The sequence below is a fragment of the Trichosurus vulpecula genome, chromosome 5 (assembly GCF_011100635.1).
Source record: "Trichosurus vulpecula isolate mTriVul1 chromosome 5, mTriVul1.pri, whole genome shotgun sequence".
NCBI classification, from domain to species: Eukaryota; Metazoa; Chordata; class Mammalia; order Diprotodontia; family Phalangeridae; genus Trichosurus; species Trichosurus vulpecula.
Window position 1 is genome coordinate 30,831,506 of NC_050577.1, and position 21,290 is coordinate 30,852,795.

Here is a 21,290-nt window from a genome sequence, read left to right on the forward strand (position 1 = left end):
CAAGATATCTTTGTTTAGCCATCTGTTTTTAACGGCAAAGATACGAGCCACAAAGGTATATGTTCATCAAAGCTTTTACAAGTATCGTAGATGCAGTGTGCTAGAGCGGAAAGGATTCTGGTTTTGCTGACAAAGAACTTGGGTTCAAGTCCTTGCTGTCTGTGTCTTTGGGCAAGTCATTGTGTCTCTAGGTTTCAGTTTCTTAAACCTTAAAATGGTAGCTCCACAGTGCGTACAGTGCCATCTTAAAGTCAGGAAGACTCATCTTCCTGATTTCAAATCTGGCATCATGCATGTTCTAGCTGTGTGCCCTTGGGCAAGTCACTTAACCCTGTTTGCCTCAATTTCCTCAACTGTAAAATAAACTGGAGAAGGAAATGGTAATCTGTTCCAGTATCTTTGCCAAGAAAACCCCAGACAGGATCACGAAGAGTCAGATACAACTGAAAAACAAGCAAACAACAAGAACAAGCAAGAGATTGGAATGGATGACTTCTCATATCCCTTACAGTTGTAAATCTATGTTCCTATGACCTATTGTTTCCTTAGCTGTAAAATAAGGGGGCTTGGAGAACAGGCAGAGGAAGGTGACCAGTCTCACAAGAGAAAATCAACACCATTGCACAGGAGGATGAATCGAAGGAATGGCAGGTTTTATCCTGAAGAAGTTAAGATTTGTCTTCTCCAGATATCTATCTTCAGATATTTGAAGAGCTGTCATTTGGTAGACGAATTAGAATCATTCTTCTCAACCTCAGACAACAGAATCAGCAAAAGCAGATTTAGGTTGGATGTAAGAAAAAACATTCAAAAAATCAGAACTATCCGGAAATGGAGTGGGATCCCTTAAAATGTTCTCCCTTGCTTGTCTTCAAGCAGAAGCTGTATTGGGGTCAGCCTGGCACCATGTAAAGGAAGCTTGGTCTTGCCATCACAAGAGCTTTGAATCTTGACTCGGCCACTAGGAACCACTGTGACTTTGGGCGCATTGCTGACCCTCTCAGGTCCTCAGCTCCCTTCCAGCTCAAGATGTAGGACCCTGTTATGATTTTGTGGGGGCATGTGGGCTGGGAAAGTAGATTCCTATGTGGGCATATGGGTATAGGTGAGTTGGCCTCTAAAATCCCTTTGAACTCTGACATTCTATGACCCTCTAACTAGATGCCCCAAATCTTCAGAAGCCAACTAGAAGGAGGATCTCCTATCAATGGTGAGGTTCTCCAGATGCTCTTTGTTCACAGATGACTTTGTCCAGGTCAAGTTACACTGTAAAACATGACCCCATCAGTGAGATCCGGAGTTCTTTGATCAAATGATGAAATAAGTGCTTGATAAATGGTTTTTCCCATTTCCTGTCCTATTTGAAAAGGGTCAGGTAGCCATCCACACTAGAAAAAGAGTGTTGATTTTAAAAGCCTATTATCCAGATCACAACACATCACTGATTGGACAGTTCATGGAACTGGGTGTGGATGGGTATGTATCCTGTCTACTACAAAGGTAGTAACCTTTGTGACTTTGGCCAAGTCACTTTACCTTTGATCCTCAGTTTTCTCATTTGTAAAATGAGAAATTTGGATTAAATAACCTCTGAGATCCCTTAGACCTGTGGAGCAGTGATGGATGGAAAGAATAAGCATTTGTTATCATGCCCACTATGTGCTGAGCACCGTGGGAAGCGCTTTGTAAATATTCTTTCATTTGATCCTCACAGCAGCCCTGGGACATAGGTGCTCCTATCATTTCCATTTTAAAGATGAAGAAACTGAGACAGAGGTTTAGTGACTTACCCAGGGTCACACAGCTTTGACCTCAGGTCTTCCTGCCTCCTGGAGGAGGAAATGGCAAACCACTCCAGTATCTTTGCCAAGAAAACGCCAAAAGGGGTCACAAAGAGTTGGACATGACTGAAACCTGAACTACAGGAATGACGACAGCTTCCTGCCTCCAGGCCCAGCGCTGAATCCATTGTGCTCACACCTAGCTGCCTGTGTGAGGTGATATGTATCCAATAGGATCTGCAGATGGACACTGAGCAGGACCCAGGTCTGAAGAGGAAATGGGTTTCAGGCAGATCACATCTGGACAATTGGATAGCATTCCCAATGATTCGGATCTTCTTTACCACTGGAAAAAAGCCCATCTTTGTCATTCTAACATTCTCCCAGTGTTGCTGTCTGCCTGTGAGTCATGGAACATGGTCTCAGATGAATCACAATTGCAGGTCACCCAGGGGGCAATGGAAAGATGGATGGTGGGTGTAAGTGGTCGGAAGCCTGTTACCTACAAGGACTTGTGCTCTGGATAGAATAAAAATGGGACAATCAAGTGTGTCTGAATGGCAGCAGAGGGAGGCCACTCATGCAGGAAGATGGAGGGACAGCGGATGCCCAGCCCGAGAGCTGTACTGGCATTTCTGAAATAGTACAAAGCCAAAGGCTTCAGTCCACTGGGGAGATCTTCAGTGGGCAATTTAGAGAAAGAGGGGGCAAGAATTTCACAGGTTGGGTGGGTGTGTGAATCTGTCACAGTCAGTAGCACTGGAGGCACTTCCTGCACTAACAGGACCATTGATTCATCAGAAGATCTGACTAATAAAATATATGCCGGATTTTTCTGTTCTAGGAACAAATGCCTTATGCATGGAGCAATTTTCTTTAAGGACATGGGGCGGGGGGGATTTGGGGAAAGAGGACAGGAATACATTTATTAAGTGCCTGCTATTGCTGGGCATTGTGCCAAGGGCTGGGGAAAAACAAATCAGTACCTGTGCCCAAGGAGCTCGCATCCTACTGGGGAATGAGAATTTCAGCAAACACCGCAGCATTAAAATGAGAGAGAGTTCTAAAGGCCTAAAGAATTCTGATCAGTCCAATAACCAATGAGAATTCCAGGGGACCCAGGAGGAAACATGTTCCCCACCTGCCTGAGGCTGATTACTCAAGATACAGAATGAGACAGATATTCGGGGACAGGGACAAAAGGAGTGGAGAGCTTTCTTTTTGTTGTTCTTGTTAATTTGATATTAGCTTGGGAGGGAGAGGGCAGCAAAGGATAATCAGTCAGTCAACTAGTTTTTATGAAGTGCCTACTATGTGCCAAGCACTATGCTAAGCACTGGAGATATAAAGCAAAGCAAAGGATAGGAAGGAAGGGAGGGAGGGAGGGAGGAAGGAAGTAACAAAAGAGGGAAGGAAGGAAAAAAGGAAGGAAGGAGGGAAAGAAGGGAGTGGGGAAGGAGGGAGGGAGGGAGGATGGAAGGAAGGAAAGAGAGAGAAAGGAAGGAAGGAGCAAGGAAGGAAGGAGGGAGGGAGGATGGAAGAAAGGAAGTAAGGAAAGAGGGAAGGAAGGAAGGAAGGAAGGAAAGGGATAGAGGGAGGGAAGGAGGGAGGGAGGATGGAAGAAAAGAAAGAGGGAAGGAAAAAAGGAAGGAAGGAGGGAAAGAAGGGAGAGAGAGAGAGAAGGAAGGGAGGGAGGGAGGAAGAGGAAAGAAGAGAGGGAGAGAGGAAAGGAAGGAAGGGAAGGAAGGAAGGCAGGAAGGAAGGAAGGAAAGATACTGGAGTGGTTTGCTATTTCCTTCTCTAGTTCATTTGACAAATAAGGAAACTGAGGCAAACAAGGTTAGGTGACTTGCTCAGGGTCACACATCTAGGAAGTGTCTGAGGCCAGATCTGAACTCATGAAGATGAGTCTTCCTGACTCCAAGCCCAGTGCTCTGTGCACTATGTTGCCACCTAGCAGCCCCTGACTAGAGCTAAGAATGCATATGAAATTAGATCAGAAAGGTAGGTGGGAACCAGAAGGACCTTAAATACCAGGCTGTGCATGTGCATCCTATCTTGGGGGGGAAGGGGAGGCACTAAAGATTGTTTAGTTGGTGGGGATAATGTGTGTGATGTGATCAGATCTACATCCTAGGACTTGGTAAGATCCTAGGAGTTGGTAAAGTTGGCACCAAGTGTTTGGAGAATGGATTCAAGAGAGGAGAGCCTGGAAACAGGGAGATAAATTAGGAGGCTAATGCAATAGCCCAGGTGAAGGAACAGTGGAGAAAATAGGCTCTAAACATGAAGAAAAGGGACAGATGCTCCGCAGCTGCATCTTTACTGACATCTAGTACATGGATTTATGTGATGTGGGCATGAGAATCACCTAATTTGATGAGTACCTACCTACCTGAAAAGGCTATTAAGAGCCTCGCTACAATAGGCTTTAAAAAATCCTTCAAGTTTTTTGAAATATGATAATTATGCCAACACCAAATATCACACTGGTATAATTATTTTACTTTATTCAAGTTTCTTAGATTTTTTTCTGTCAAATACTATTCACACTTCACAGATTATACAGTTTTTACAGAATATACACACATTCATTTGGGATTTGAACAAGTAAAAAGAATTTTTAAAATAAGTGAACCTATTTTCTGAAGCTAGGACACAGCTGAGGTTTTGCATCCTCCATGTTTGTGATTGCAGAATGAGGCTTCATCTAGCTGTTTGGACATGTTCTTGTTAATACCATAAGTTATAAAGGAAATATTGTGTAAGTTACGTGCATGTCTAGGGAGATGGGATGGAGACAATGCTCCCATACCTATGGGATGTAGACAATATTCCCATACCTATGGGATGTAGACAATGTTCCCGTACCTATTCCAGCCCTCTGACAGGTTGTGGAGGGAGTTTGGAGGGATTATAACATCATCTACCCACATTCAGAACCAAGTTGGAACAGTGAATAGGATTGAGGGGCAACCTGAGAACATGGTAGGCATGGACTAGGTGTGTTGTCCTAGAGCAGAGTGGCAGTACCAAGGGACCATACCAAGGCACAAAGCAGTGGAGAATGTCTCAGAACCATGAATGGTCAGCCTGTTGCTGCTGCCTAGTGTAGCAGGAAAGGCAGGGGGCCTGGAAGTCAAGAGAACTGGTTTCTATTCTATAGCCCTCTGAGAACTCAGCTCAATTCAACAAGCATTTACTGTGTATACCATGCGCTAGACGGTGTGTTACAGTGAATAAAGGGCTTACTCAAGGTCAGGAAGACCCAGGCTCTAGCCCTTCCCCTGACACATTGAGCTGTGTGACTCTGGGCATGTCATCTTAACTTCTCAAGCAGCTCAGACTACATATTGCAGAAGAGTTGTTGACCTGCATTGATAGACTAGGCGTTCCATACATTGAAATCATAGGTCTCGTCCAATGTACCAAGCACTGGAGCCCCAAGGCAAAAATGAAAATAGTTCTTGTCCTCAGGGAGTTTACATTCTACTAGAGAGACGCAACCTACTTATGAAGAAAAGTAAATTTAAACAAAATTTTAATGCGAAGTAATTTGGGGAGTGATCATAAACAAGGAGAGAAGGAAGCAGAGTATTTGAGTTTTTTTTTAAATTAATGTTTAAACCTAAGTTTCCATAATGTCCTGCCTGAGTGAAGCCTTTTTGGTGGAAATATTCGCCAGCATGTCTGACTGATTTCATTAAAACCTTTTGAAACTTTAAGCAGATCTTTTAAAATCTAGTCTTGAAATGGGCTTAGAAAGTGATACCTTTCACACAAATAAAGTCAGATCTAACTAATTGGAAAAACATCAGTTGCTCATGGTTAGGCTGAGCTAATATAATAAAAATGATGATTCTACCTAAATTAATTTACTTATTCAGTGCCATACCAATCAAACTACCAAAAATTATTTTATAGAGCTAGAAAAAATAATAACAAAATTCATCTGGAAGAACAAAAGGTCTGGAATATCAAGGGAATTAATGAAAAGAAATGTTAGGGAAGGTGGCCTAGCCATATCAGAAAGCAGCAATCATTAAAACTACTTGGTACTGGCTAAGAAATAGAGGGGTAGATGAGTGTCATAGGTTAGGTACACAAGACACAGTAGTCAATGATTATAGTAATCTACTGTTTGATAAACCCAAGGACCCCAGCTTCTGGGATAAGAATCCACTATTTGACAAAAACTTCTGGGAAAAGTGGAAAATAGTATGGCAGAAACTGGTTATAGACCAACATCTGACACCATATACCAAAATAAAGTCCAAATGGGGACATGATTTAGATATAAACCCTGATACTATAAACAAGTTAGGGAAGCAAGGAATAGTTTATCTGTCAATGGAGGAATTTATGACTAAACAAGAGATAGAGAACATTATGAAATGCAAAATGGACAATTTTAATTACTTTAAATTGTAAAGTCTTTGCACAAAGCCAATACAACCAAGATTTGTAGGGAAGCAGAAAACTGGGAATTTTTACAACTAGTGTCTCTGATAAAGACCTCATTTCTAAAATATACAGACAGAACTGAGTCAAATTTACAAGAATACAAGTCATTGCCCAATTGATAAATGGTCAAAGGATATGAACAGGAAGTTTTCAGATGATGAAATTAAAGTTATCTGTAGTCATATTAAAAAATGCTTTAAATCACTATTGATTAGAAATATGCAAATCAAAACAACTCTGAGGTACCACATCATATCTATCAGATTGTCTAACACGACAAAACAGGAGAACGATAAATGTTGGAGAAGATGTGGGAAAATTGAAACACTAATTCATTGTTGGTGGAGTTGTGAACTGATCCAACTATTCTGGAGAGCAATTTGGTACTACGCCCAAAGGGCTATAAAAATGTGCGTACCTGTTGACCCAGCACTACCAATCCTAGGTCTGTATTCCAAAGAGATCATAAAAATGGGAAAAGGACCCACATGTACAGAAATATTTATAGCAGCTCTCTTTGTAGTGGCCAAGAACTAGAAATTGAGGGGATGCCCATCAATTGGGGAATGGCTGAACAAGCTGTAGTATATGAATGTGATGGAATACTATTGTGCTATGAGAAATGATGAACAGGTGGACTTCAGAAAAACCTGGATTTATATGAACTGATGCTGAGTGAACAGAGCAGAACCAGGAGAACATTGTACACAGTAACAGCCACGTTGTGTGCTGACTGACTTTAATAGACTTAGCTCTTTTCAGCAATGCAAGGACTTAAAACAATTCCAAAAGACTCATGATGGAAAATGCCATCCACATCCAGAAAAAGAAATATGGAGTCTGAATGCAGATGGAAGCAGATTCTTTTCTTTTCTTTTTTTGTTTTGTTTTATGTTTTTCTTTCTCGTGATTACTCCCATTCATACTAATTCTTCTATACAACATGACTAATGTGAAAATATATTTAAGAGGAATGTGTGTGTGTGTGTATGTGTGTGTGTGTGTGTGTGTGTGTGTGTGTGTGTGTGTGTGTGTGTAGAGCCTATATCAGATTGTATGGTGTCTTAGGGAGGGGGAGGTAAGAGAGGCAGAGAAAATTTAAAACTTATGGAAGTGAATGTTGAAAACTAAAAATAAATAAACTTATTAAAAAAAAAGAAAAAGAAAGTGATACCTCAGGCTGCCATCCTCTTTCTAACGCCCTTGGCATACTCTATTTTAGACACAGGGAATCCATCCACATATGGCATGGGGGCTATGCTTCTGAAAATTCCATATGGGTTTAGATCTAAGGGTGCTTTAAAAATCACTTTAAAATAACATTGAAATAAATACCCAATTTCTGGCCATTCCCTTAGATAAAAATATTTACAGGATTGATTTTCTAGCAAAGAGATTCTTTACCTTTCTTGTGTTGTAGCCCCCTTCGGAAGTCTGGTGAAGCCTAAGGACCCCTCCCCAGAATCATGTTTTCAAATAATTAAAAGGCTAAATTTCAGTTAGAGGATAATGAAAATAAAGGCACGTTGTTGAGACAAATAAGATGATACATACAATATGTCTTCAGAGGCAAGCTGAGATTTTTTTTTAATGAAAGGCAATTGAGATGCTGGTGCTGGGTTCAGCCAGTGGTTCATCTACAAGCATTCTTTCTCTTCTCTTTTTTCCAGGTGATTTCAGCAAATAAGAAGATCCAGAATGATTACTGACCCATGACTCCCAACAGTATGTCAGGTAACTCTATGTTGGATGTTGGTGACATTTGTGTCGTTTGTGGGTCTGTCCTCCTTTTAATGCTGTCTAAGTGAGTCTTTGGAACTTCAGAAAGGTACCAACTTGACAGTCTTAAAGCCCTTATTTCCAAGGCAATAACAGTATAGTTAGACCCAACGAAACCTTCCCCAGAAAGGAGTGGGGACCCCTTTATGTCTAAGACAGGCATAAACCCCACAAGGTTTAAAAATGGTGCCCCTGGTTATCAATAACCAATGAAGCCTTTGAAATTTCACAATAATGTGGGCAACTTGACAGTGCAAAAAAAAAGTACCTTTAGGTCCTGGGAAGTACAATTTTCTATTAAAATATATCCAAATTAATAAAGAAAGATAACAAAGCATAGTGGGTGGATGATTGGCCTTAAAGTCGGGAAGATCTGGCTTCATATCCTGCCTCTTAGGCATTATACCTGTGTGGCCATAGGCAAGTCACTTAATCTTGCTGTGACCCTAAGTAACTCTCTAATCCCATATACTACAGACAAGGTACCAAACTGTGCTCATAGGGAGTTTCCACACTGGGAGTTCTTCATCCTCTCTGAATGAACTCTCCATACTCTGTACCTGGGAAAGAAGGAAGGAAGAAGGAAGGAAGGAGGGAGGGGAGGGAGGGAGGTGGGGGAGGGGAGGAGAGGAGAGGAAAGGAGAGGAGAGGAGAAAGGGAGAGAGAGGGAGAAAAGAAACCTTGGTTGTACCAGCTTGTATAGTGGACCTTAAGCAGCTGTCTGTATTGCCTGCCTCCAGGCTCAGTTCTACCAATATCTGAAGATCTCCATCACTAGAGAAATAGAGGAAAATATGGTTTTCAAGGCTCAATGACAGCTTCTCACCTGAGGCTGTCCCTGGGCAAGTGCTCATCAGAAGTTTTAGCTCTACCAGGCTCCTGGAGTCGATTTAGGAAAATACAGCTAATTATGGACTCCATTTATTCTCTACACTTGGTGGCCCCCAAAGCATTCGTGTATCTTTGTCAAAATGAGGAGTTACTCATTTATTATTGAAGGATGGTCAAGATAAGGTAAAACTCAGTTAGAAACACCAAATGAGTTTCAGGGGATGACAAATGGCAGATGAAAGAGAAAGTAATTAAATATGGGTGTGAGCACCAAGTCACCAGAGCACAGTAGCAACAGAATGATTTCCCCTAGTGATCTTCATAGGCTCACAGCATTGTGCATTGCTGCTTCATGGCCATGCCAGTGTTTTCCCATTGCTTCTCCCACAAACAGATCTTAGGGATAAGTAGGGTCAGGGGCCTGTAAGCTCTTCCCTTAACATACAGATTCTTTGAAGAGACTGTCTCAAACAGCCATCAGAAAGGACCTGGAGAGGAGTTTTTACTGGATTAGACCTAACTCACTTCTTCACAGGGAATTTTCTTGAAAAGTCACCAGATTGCCATGGGCTGGGCTTTCCATTTATAGGCCTAGTTAGTCACTTGAACAGTAAGCATTTATTAAGCATCTACTATGTGCCTAGCACTGTGCTAAGGCTGAGGATACAAAAAGAATCCAAAGATAGTCCCTGCCCTCAAGGAGCTCCCTGTCAGTCAGAATGTAAAAAAAATAAAAACCCTCAAGGGCAGAAATTTTTTGGATTTTTTTCTTTATATCCCTAATACCTCTCACTGTGCCTCATAAGTAAGTGCTCAGTAAATACTTGAATTGAATTAACTATGCAACATGTGTACTTACTGTAGCAAAGTACTTTTAACATAGTAGACGCTTAATAAATGATTTGGATTGGACTGCACTGGGTTGAGTTGGGTTGGGATGACAGAGCTAATACAGTGCCTTGGAAGTGTTGGTGCTTCATCATGTTGGACTGGATGAATTGAATTGGCTAGAATTCTGATACCTCTTCTTAGGATATCTTAGCCAAGGAATGCTCCCGACTTCTCCAACTACCTGGGAGTCAAGAGGGAGGACCCAGGGCCTTCCTTCAAACATCATTACAGTATATGGTGGGGCGTGGGTGAGAAAGTGACAAAGACCTTTGGGGAGCTCAAGAGCATCAGTGTTTCCTAGTATCTAAATAGCTTATCCAAGGCTGAATACCATCCATCCCAGATCTTCAAAACTCCATTCACTGACTCTTCTCCAGGGCAGTTTTCCAAATAAAGAGAGAAGTATTCATGTGAAAAGAGGCCTGTGGCTTTTCTCAGCCTCTCAGTTGATATTCTGAGGTAAACAGTTTGGATCTTCATTTGCACATTTTCTTTTACCTGGTGAATCTCAGATGTGAGTTGTTTCTGTGATGATAAGTAGAGTTTGTTGTTTCTTTTATCTTTAAAAATAAAAAAGATGGCTTTCCCCTTGCCGATTCAAAAGCATCTAGACATCATCTTCCCAGGGCCATCCCTAAGATTTGTAAATTGCCAGAAATGCTAATTGCCCTGGGCTCCAGATTTAAGGCAACCCAAGGCCCCTGGTTGGTGACTCAGGGAGGCATCAGGTCCATGAATCAAAGATTCTGACACTCCTTCCTCCTACACACACACACACACACACACACACACACACACACACACACACTTTTGGTGACTGCTGTTCTCTTTTGGGGCTCTTCCTGGTGTCCATCTTATCCCAATTGCACCTGAACAAAATGGGGAGGGGGGAAGAGTACATGAAAAGGAATGACCACTACAACATAGCCAACAAATGGGATTCCTTTTGTGTATGTGTTGGCCCCTGAGGTCCCTTGCTACTCTCAAATTTTGTGATTTGATTGTCCAGTCTTTGTTGGAGGCATTCATGGAAGAGAGACCCTACTCCATCCTGAGGAAGCTAATTATACTTTTTACACCTCTCATTATCAGGAAGTTTTTCCCCAATATCCAACTTAACTGTGTTAGAGCTCCTACCATTCAGGCAGAGAGGTCAGGTCCCATAGGTATGGCAAGTTGCATGCATTTCTCTGTTGGTTGTTTTGCTTGACTCTTTTGTAGCAAAGGAACCATTCCTCGATGGTCAGGGAGGCAGAGAGCAAAAGTCATCATAAATAACTGTGGCATAAAGACGAAGGGCATCAGTAAACCATCAAAAAAATTGAAATGGTAGGGGAGGGTGAGAGTAGAGTGTTGTTTGCCCCAGGCCACACCCCATAACTGGTCCTACAGTAAACCCAGCTTTGTTGATGAATCTTGGCAAGCCAGAAGTTATGGATGAAACACATCTGGAGCCCTGATGGTGAAGAAGAGATAACTGGAATTATGTCAATAAAATGTCATTGGTAAATAGCTGTACAAACACTCATTCGGGTTCTTTTTAACTTTCACTTCGGATAACTGTGGGAACTTCATTCTGCTCTTTCTCAGATTGATTTCCTCAGAGTGAGCTCCACAATCTCAGGGTTAGAAGGACCTCCTCATCCAGAGACCATCTTGTCCAGCCCCCAGCCAGTGCTTAGGACAGTGCCCAGCACATCACTGATTCGAAATGAATGTTTGTTGACTGAAAAAAAAATCCCCTCTGTAACATGCATCAAGATGGGCCCTTTTTCTTCTGGGCAACTCAAATCATTGGGAAGCTTTTTCCCCCTAAAATCAGCCCAACTCTCTGCAACACCTATCCAGTGGTCCTAATTCTGTCCTCGAGAACCAAGCAGAAGCAGCCTAACCATTCTTTTAGATGGCAGCCTTCAACTTGAAGAAAGCCATCATAGATGCCCTCCCCAATGGCTCCTCTTCTCTAGTTAAACATTCCCAGTTCCTTCAACTCTGCCTCACATGGCTCTTTATTGTCTTTATTGTCCATAGTTAGGTACTCTTCAGCTTATCAATGCCATTCCTAAAATAAATTTACCAGAACTAAACACTAGATTCTAGATGTGCCCTGAAGAGAACAGGACAGCTGGATGGAATGCAGCTAGAGTATTGTACTCAAGGCTACTTTTAAAACCCTTTCCCCCATATTTTAATGTTTTCTCTTTTTGCCTTTTTGAAAAAAGGTAAAAAGAATAGAAAGAAATGTCAACAACTTCTGCCACTCCTTTTTTCATCTTTGCAGCATTTTTTAAAAATTGAAGCAATAAATTAGAATTACAATTTGGAATAAGCCACTCAGACTCAGAGCAAGGTATCATTTGGAAAACTACCTTATAGAATCCAATCTTTTCTTCTCTGCCCTGCTATTTTTTTACATCAGCCACACTGTCAGTTCCATTTGGTGACCATGACAAAAAGAAAACCCGTGACCAATTTCAGCTTTGATTGCACACCACTGTTCTCTGGGACACTCAGTACTCCTAGTGTTTAGGATGTGACAGAGAAAAGAGGACAGGTCAGCATTGTGGAAGATAAAAATTAATAATTAGAGGGAGAAGGCATTGACTTTCTTTTGTCAAAGTAGAAAGCCCAAGTGGAGATTTTAGACACAAGCATTTTTAAGAAATCAATTTCATTTTCCCAGTATGGCATAGGAAAGCACTGGTACTTTTTCAGGTCCCCAGTTTCCCCAAATGGCAAATGAAAATTACGCTCCTGTTGATAAATCATCTGGACGAATGGAACTTTCCATCAGTGAGTCACTCAAAGTGACACTGGTCATCTGTGACCATTACTTCTTAGAGAGGAGCATTTTAAAATGGCTGCATTTTCTCCACAGATGAAAATTCTCCATCCCTGGTGGGAGGAAAGCACTTTGTAAACCTTTCAACACTATAGAAGTATGAGTCATCGTATCTCGATAGCTAGTCATGATAGACACCGGAGCTTCCAGCCCTATCCCAAACTTAGAAGGTTCTTAGAAGATTTTAGAAGGTTCCTCCAGCCTTTGTAGCTCAGGAACTTCCACTGGCATGTTTATTCATTGATGTTTAATCAAAGGGTATGGTAAAAACAAGTGACGAGAAGAAGAAAAAATACCCTCATCTATAGCCCAGTGGCTGGGGCAACTCACACCTCCAACGTGTAGTTCCAAGTAGCAGGGGAAATATAGCCTCCTATCCATACAGGAAAAGGTTTTATCAGCTCTATTTTAGCTGTTTTTTAGCTCTTTTGTAACTTAGACCCCTAGCCAGCTAACTATAGAACCACCTTGAGCATTTTGAAGTTTCTTTTTGAACTGTTTTTTCCTAGTACCACTAAGAGTGTCTCAAACTAAACTCTTATTTGAGTTCAAATTTCAAAAATTTTCTATTTTAAAAATGCCTTTGAATTCCAATCATACCTTTGGGTCAGAAGCCTGGGTCCCTTCCAGGCATCCTAGGAAATCTACTTAGCAAAATTGCAAAGGTACAGGGTGGACCTGTGGTGAAGGGCTTCTTTTCAACTCCCATAATGCCCCTTGGTTGCCATGCAAATCAACTCAGGAGAATGAATAAAAAGGACCAGGTAGAGCTAGCTAGTAGAGTTGGCTACCTCTGCCCTACTTCCTACCAGAATCCTGACCACTGTACTCCCTATGTTACAATTATTATTTCATAGCTGTCTTCAGCCATCACCTGGTCATCAGCATTCTCATGCTAAGCCTATCAGAATTTAGCTAGCTTAGTCCTCAAATAAACCGGAAACATTGCCTAAACCATATTAACAAATACTATAACAAAGCTATCCCTGAAAGAATAATACTATAGGCTAAGCATTCTGTTCTTATCCTCAATGATTTGGATGGGGGAGAAAATCTCATGAGAATTCTTCCTACTTATCTCCTAGTAGAAGTTCTGTGAAGATAGAAACAATGGTAATGTGTAAACAAGGGTTGACTCTGGCACCACTCTCTGAAGGCCGGGTGGGTTCTCTTTCTCTCCCCTTCTCTTCTCCATTACACTGAGGTGATGCTACTTTAGGTGGTCTGGGCATCTGGCAGATCCTGGTTACATTCCTGTCCTCAATCCCCAGCATAGTGTCCTACACATAGTAGGTGTTTGATAAATGTTATTGACCTGAAAGTCTGCAAAATATTTCATATGCTTGAACCCTACAACACCCCTTAGAAGCAGGTACTACAGGTATCACCCAGAGTTGCCCACAGTCTGTTTGTGTTGGAGGGAGGATTCAACTTAGATCTCCTGACTTCATATCCAGTGTTCTTTCCTCTACATTCTTGCTAAGTCTCGAGTAACCCAGGTAAGCAAGAAGTCAGAACATTAGCCTCCTACTTCACATGTAGCATGGCATAGAGTGTCGGGGCTTAGAATCAGGAAGGCAAGTGACACATTAACTATATCATCCTGGACATGTCACAACCCCTCTGTGCCTCAGTTTCCCTCAAGTGTAAAATGAGATAGTTGGATCGAATGACCCCCAAGATCCCTGCCTGCTATAAATCATTGATCTTCTGAGGCTAATTTTTGAGAACATTCCAATTCTGTTTGCTGTGATCATTTTTAACTGTTTCTATGCATTTCCTTTTAATTTGTTCTGAATGATTTTTCTCTAGCCTTTGGTTATTTTCATAGATCATTGTTGATACTCTGGGACCTGATGATGTGTTTAATGTCCATTGTATTGGAGTCATCCCTTCTTCAAAGACTCCAAAAAAACCCCTCTTCACCTTCTCCTCCAGACTGGGCCAGCCCTCTTCGGCCACCCCTCCTATAGCCACAAGAATCAATTTACTGAGATGTTTACCACCCACTTGCAAAACTTGATGATTTTATTTACTGTCTAATTAATGGACATCCAACCCTTTTATTACATATATGAACAGCATTTTTCTTATACAGCAAGCCCGTAATTGATGTTTGCTTCACAAAGCCCAGCTCTGCCACTTGCTAGCCATGTGATTGGACAAGTCACAACTTCTCGGACCTTAGTTTCTCATTGGTATAGCAGAGATAAGAAGGCCTAGAGTGCCTACCTCATAGGTGTGTTATGAGACCCAAGGGAGACAGTCTATGGGAAGTGCTTTGTGAACTCTCAAGTCCTCTATGGGGACTGTCATTATTATTCATTATTATTCTCAGCCTACATTCTCCAGAGTTCCCATAGAGGCAATCAGGAAAAAAGTCAACATGCTACCTTCATTCATTTCTATTTAATGTTTAGTGAGCTCTTGCCAGGGTGGATGAAATAATTGCTCTGTGTCATTGAATGAAGGTATTGGGACAGCAGCTGGTCTCTTCCTACTTCCTCCTTCCCAGCTCCCTTCCACTGTGAGAATATGAGCACCTTAAAGCAGGGACTGTCTGGTTTTCGTAGCACTTAGCACAGTTACTGGCACATATTAGGCACTTAAGAAATGCTTCTTCTGTCTACCTGTATATGTATCTATCTATAGCATTGTCTCTATCTCTATCTCTGTTTATTTCTATTTCTGTGTATCTCTAGCTTTGTCTATCTATAGTTATCTCTTTATCAATTTCCAACCATGTCTATCTCTGTTTATCTATTTCTCTAATTCTGTCTTTATCTATTTCTATCTATCTCTGCTTATATCAATCTGTCTTTCTGTTTATCTGTGTCTACCTGTCTATTTCTGTCTATCCCTATCTCAGTCTATCCCTGTCTATGTCTATATCTTTGTCTAGTTCTATCTATCTATATCTATCTCTGTCTGCTTTCTGGTTTTTCTGTCTATTTATTTGTCTGCCCGTCTCTGTCTCTCTTAGTTCTGTTTATGAGGCTTATTGAAACCATACTTGGGAAAATGCCTATAGCAGACAGGGTGATGGGGAGGATATGAACTTCATCTTGGTCCCACATGGTTTCAGTTTCATTTGCTAGACCTCCATGTTTCTAGAGCTCTTCGTTCCACATAATTTGGAAGTTAGCCAGAGTAGTCCTCGTCGCCATCGCCATCATCATCATTGTAATTGTGATCTTCATCATCTCATTCTTCTCCTGTTTTTCAATGGGCTTCAAATTGCAATGGTCCTGGGACAAGTCTTGTTCCATTGCTCTTTCATATTTATGTTCTGCATACTGTAACCTGGGAGGGTAAGATGCTGCTAACCTGGGCTATAGAAGCAATGGCAATTGGCTTGTCTTATAGATTCCAAAAGGAATAAAAGCAGTAGTGAATATAACCATTCAGCTGTCAAGCCACAGAGAGCAGTAGAAATGGGTAAAGTGTTCACTTTGCTTGAAATGAAATTGACAGCATTTGTGAATTTTAGAAAACGCATTTCATTTACAAGGATTTCATAGCATAACAATTTGGATTCCAAATAATTTACTTATTGAGCACCAACAATAGTAACACATGCAGGGTAGACAAAGCTGGGAGCCCTCTTCAAAATTCAGTGACTGTGTGGCTATGGCTGGCTGACTATGCCTGATGAGGCTTATGAAGAGGGAATTTCCAACAAAGTTGCTGGCAGATGAGACTGGCAAGGAGGGATGTCCAGATCCCGAATAAGGCAGCTGGGCTGAGCTCCACCCATGACCGGATCCCTTACACACAAGGGGGAGACTTTTCTAAGTGAGTGGAGATAGAGCTCACTGGGACCTGGTCTACTAATCTAGAGGCTTGGGTCCTCCTCTGATCTGGGTCTAGCTTGAATGGAATAATTGACTGCCTCAAGTTTGAACTCTCACCTCCCTTTTGCTTGTCTGAGGAATCGTTTAATGAGGATCCATTGGATTACTTTATAAGAATAGCTCTTAGTCCGTCTCTTCACCTGGGAACTTACCCTATGTAAGGGTGCATAACAGTGAATTCTGTCCCAGAGACAGGCTAGTGAGTAATTCGGGGAAACAGCCTAGTACAGGGAGGTCCAAGTTGGGTCAGCTCCACTTGGCACTGACACTCCCTGGCACAATGGTAAGTCAAATATGTCTCTGATCCTTTGAAGTTAAAAGAAATTACCCTCAATTTTATCCCTCAGATTAATTATCTTGTGACTGCTTGGCCAGCTTTGGATAACATGATGTGCACATTGGTGTTGTATAATTACCACGTTAATTTGGATATAATAGGCCTGAATCTGAGGCCACCTTATTCTTTTCAAAGAGAAGTTGTGTGTGTGTGTGTGTGCGCGCGTGTGTGTGTGTGTGAGAGAGAGAGAGAGAGAGAGAGAGAGAGAGAGAGAGAGATACTATATCATATCAGGCAGCATAGGGCAATTTAAAGGTTAATAGGTTTGAAGTCAGAGGTAAGGGAGACCTTACAATATGGTAGAAAGATCATTGACTCTAGAATCAGAAGACCTGGGTTCAAATCCCACCTCTTATCTTACTTGTTAGGCAAATCACTTACTCTCTCTAGGCCTCAATTTCCCCATCTGTAGAATGAAAGGCCTGGACTAGGTGTTACCTGAGGTCCTTTTAGTTCTAAATCTATGACCCTTTGGTCCAGTGACCTGATTTGCTATTATGGTTCTGGTCCTGGTCATCATCACTGTGATCTTAGTACTGTAACTTTATATCTCCTAGACTCAGTTTTCCTGAACTGGAAAATGAGGAGTCTTGACTAGATGACCACTAAGGTGCCTTTGTGTTCTAAATCTATGATAAACATGAAGAATCACGTGTGTACAAAGCACCTTAGTAGGTCAGAGGAAGAAAAGTAAAATGTCTCCCTGGCATCAAAAGTCTAGTATGAGATAAGTTTGTTTTGATACTCTCTGCCCCAAAATATTGACTCTATACTGTTGGAAATTGTACTAGCTGGACATTTGTTTGGGTTAATAAACCTCCTGTTGGGAAAAAAAATCATACGGGCTGAAAGGGTTAAGTCTCCTGTTCAGTCATTAATATCTTCGTGTCAGTTGACTTGATTGTGCAGTCATCTTCCTCCTAACTGCTAAAAATCAGTCACAGACAAGTTCAGGGTTTGGGGAGAGTGACCTCAGGCTTAGCACAGCCCGGCCAGAGGGCGACATGGTCGGTGGAGGAGAAGAAATCTGATACAGAAAGGAAGGGGAGAGCTTTCCTAAGACAGACTTCAAGTGGACTTAGAATTTTGCCGAGGGATTACCTTCATAAATTCCGGAATCGTAGATTTAGACCTACAAGTAACCTGAGATCATGTCATCAACACCATCATTTTACAAGGAAGGAAACTGAGTCTGAGAGTGGGAGATTCCAACAGGGAGTGATGGAAGAGGCAAGATTCCAACCCAGCTCCTCCAACTCCCAGGTCCATTGTCCATTACACGGGGACCTCTCCTGCCAGCCCCATGTATTTTAAGGTATACTCAGAATAAGTGACTTAGAAAAGTAATGTACATGGCCAACCTAGATCACGAGATTCGGGGCAGCTAGCATCAATGGCCCCTTTTCTTCCAGAGCATTCTTTCTATCTACCCTGTACCTGACCCCCATCTCCTATCCCTAGGCATTGAGGGAAGCAATGTGACATCACTGATGGACTAAGATTCAGGAGGACCCAGATTCAAATCCTATTACTGGCTCATACTAGCTGTATGAGTATGAACAAGCTATTTTACCTCTCTGGCCTCAGTTTCCTCATTTACAAAGTGGTAATAATAATTTTGGGTGATAGAGCCTTACAAAGCACTCTCTATGTGGTATCTCATCCGAGCCTCATGACAAACCTGTGAGACAGGTATTCCAGAGCGTCCCAAAAGTCTTAGTGCCGTTTAAAGCTTTGGTAGCTTTGGAGACTTTGGGGACACCCTCAATTATCCTCATTTTATAAAATAAGAAATAACTTTGAAGGGCTCAGATAATTTGACACAGCTAGGTAGTATCAGAGTTGGGATCAAATCCAGATTTTTCTGACTCCAAGTTCCACATTTCTGTCTACTGTGTCTATCTTACCTAACTGCTCTAGAGCTCAAATGATGTGATCATGTATAGAAAGAAGCCTTGCAAACTTTACAAATCCAGCCTTGGAGTCAGGAAAACCTGTGTCCAAATCCCCATTTCTGACATATATTATGTATGTGAGCCTAGGTAAGTAAATCAACCTCTCAATGCAACAGGTGAGTCTCTAAAACTATAAGGTATGGAAGAGCAGCCAGACTGTATCTGTGGAAGGAATTTCCATACCTGAAGTTCCCCAACACTCCAAAAAAAATTTTTTTTAATCAGATATAGACTCAAGACAAAGAAATAAGTGTTAGTGGTTTACATTATCATTGCCACCCAAGTTGCCCCCAGAGCTTGAGGCTGAAGAGGAGGGTGCCTCCATGGATGAAGCTGTTGCTGGACCTGTTACTCATTTCAGACACATTCATCATTTTACAGTAGCTGTGACTTAGCTCAGAACATGTTATAGCAAGAATGGTTGTTTTTTCAGCTATAGTTTTTCTTTGGAAAAATCACCCTCCGTTTAGACCAAAACTGTCTTACTTGAAGATGAGAGATCAGGTCCCCCTCCTCCCACCAAAGGAAACAGCTTTGGGGCCCATGATGGGCGTGGCCACTGGCCAAGGATGCTCACCATAACCAAGGTGATGTGAACAGCACAAAAATGTATTATTCATTGGGTTTATATTCAGTCATGGGGAGCTCATTTTTCTATTTTCCTATATCTGAAAACACTTGTTGCTTGAATAATTGTTTAATTCTAAAGGGCGCCCACCCTGGTTCAGGTCCTCATCACCTCTCAGCTGGACTATTGAAGTTGGCTCCTACTGGGTCACCATATTCTCCTCCCCACCCCCACACCACTGCCCAATTGACAGCTTTTTATAAAGCCAGGTCCAACCCTCTGACTCCACTCTTCAGGAAGCTTCAGTGATTCTCTATTGTCTCTAAGATAAATACAGAATCCTTTGTTTGAGGTTCAAAGCCTCTTCACCTAATTCCAATTTATCTTTCCAGACTGATCTCCCATGATTCCTTCACAACCAAAGGGTCATCACCCATCTTTTATAATTCCCCCTCTCGTCCCTTCCTCAGAGAATGCCTTGTTTCTTTCTCAGGTGCCACCTCTTACAAGAGGCTTTTTCTGACAGCCCCACCCCTCCCCCACTTAGTAACACTCTCCACTCAGTTCCTCTCCCCCCCAAAAAATTTTCTATTTCCTCAGTATATATTTTGCATACACTTATTTCTGTAAATTATGACTTCCTCACAAAAGAATGTAAGCTCTTTGAGGTCAGGGACTGTCTCCTTTTTTTCTTCATTTCTCCAATGTCTCATACAGTCAGCACTCAATTAATTATTGCAGAATGAATTGAATCCAAGGTCCTTGCCTCAACTTCCCAAATTCCATGTTTTCTCTGGGTCCTTCCCTAATTGCTCTGTGGAACAAAGCAGACATGGCACATGGTTGGCACATGGTGTTCTCCCTACATTCCCAAGAAAATATGCAGTTCACCTCTGCTCTTTTATGAGGACATGCCGTACTTCCCCAGCCACCGTGTGTGTCCCAAGAAAGGACCAGAGCCTGTCTGCTCCCGGTCATCATTGGGCATTTCTGCTCTATTCCCAATTCCTCCCTTTTTGACATGGAGCCCATAACCACCATAAGCAGCCACTGACCTTTTGCAAAACCATCATCCCCAGCAGATGGCTCAAAGTTGTGAGAAACAGAATCCTTCCAAGCACAGCTGTATCTGATTTGGGAAATTTATGAAGAGGAGGGAGGCGGCATTGCAGAAGGAACCTTAATTAGAAAAACAACCCTTGATGGCTGAGCTACAGAACAAAAATGCCAGGTTTGAAAATAGTATGGAGGTTGAGCAGGAAATATTAGCTGTCTACAAGAACGCATCAATTTTCTATTCAGCCTGATTCTTTCACTTCTACTAATCATGCTGATATTCAAGATTTATTTCCCAGGTACTAGAAACCTAAGTGTAAGGAATCTTAGTGCATAGAATTTGCGGAAGCTAAGGTCCAGGAGGATTCTACTCTTTGTCTCTGACCATAAGTCAAGTCAAAATTTTATTATTTATTTATTTAGGATTTATAATTATTCAGACATTTATTATTTTTAAGATACATTTTATTGATTACTTTTTATTTATTTATTTATTATTTCAGTTATTTATTATTAATAATTTATTTATTAATTTTTAACACAGTCATTTGGGAAGAGGAGCAACCCTCTCAAAAAATATTGATAAAGTATTGTACACAAGGCATTGTGCTAGAAGCCAAGGATACAACATGTTTTTAATTACAAACCCCACCTCTAAGCCATTGAAAGTCTCTGAGCAAGGGAGTCACTGTGAGAAAATAGGAAGAGCATTAGAAATCTTAGTTTGGTAGGTGGGGGAAGTGTGGATTGACAAGAGAAGAGATTGGAGGGAGCAACAAGATCTATTGGAAGCTCTGAAAGTAGTCCAGGTGAAAGGTGATGAGGGGCCAAAGCTTGGGCTCCTCCCTCTTATACATAATAAAGACTTAAACCCCAGTGAATAAGGGTTCTTCACCTTTTGTGTGGCATGGCTCCCTTTAACAGGCAGGTCT

General features: G+C 41.6%; 1 protein-coding gene across 5 annotated transcripts in view; it reads left to right on the plus strand.

Moving 5' to 3' along the window:
• THRB (thyroid hormone receptor beta) overlaps positions 1-21,290 on the plus strand; it is a 432,256-nt gene that overhangs the window by 312,128 nt on the left and 98,838 nt on the right. For all 5 annotated transcript variants that reach the window (XM_036759243.1, XM_036759246.1, XM_036759242.1 and 2 more), the window contains exon 4: positions 7,916-7,979. In XM_036759243.1, the coding sequence (XP_036615138.1) occupies positions 7,958-7,979 (22 nt within the window). In that variant the 5' untranslated portion in view covers positions 7,916-7,957. The remainder of the gene's footprint in view (positions 1-7,915; positions 7,980-21,290) is intronic.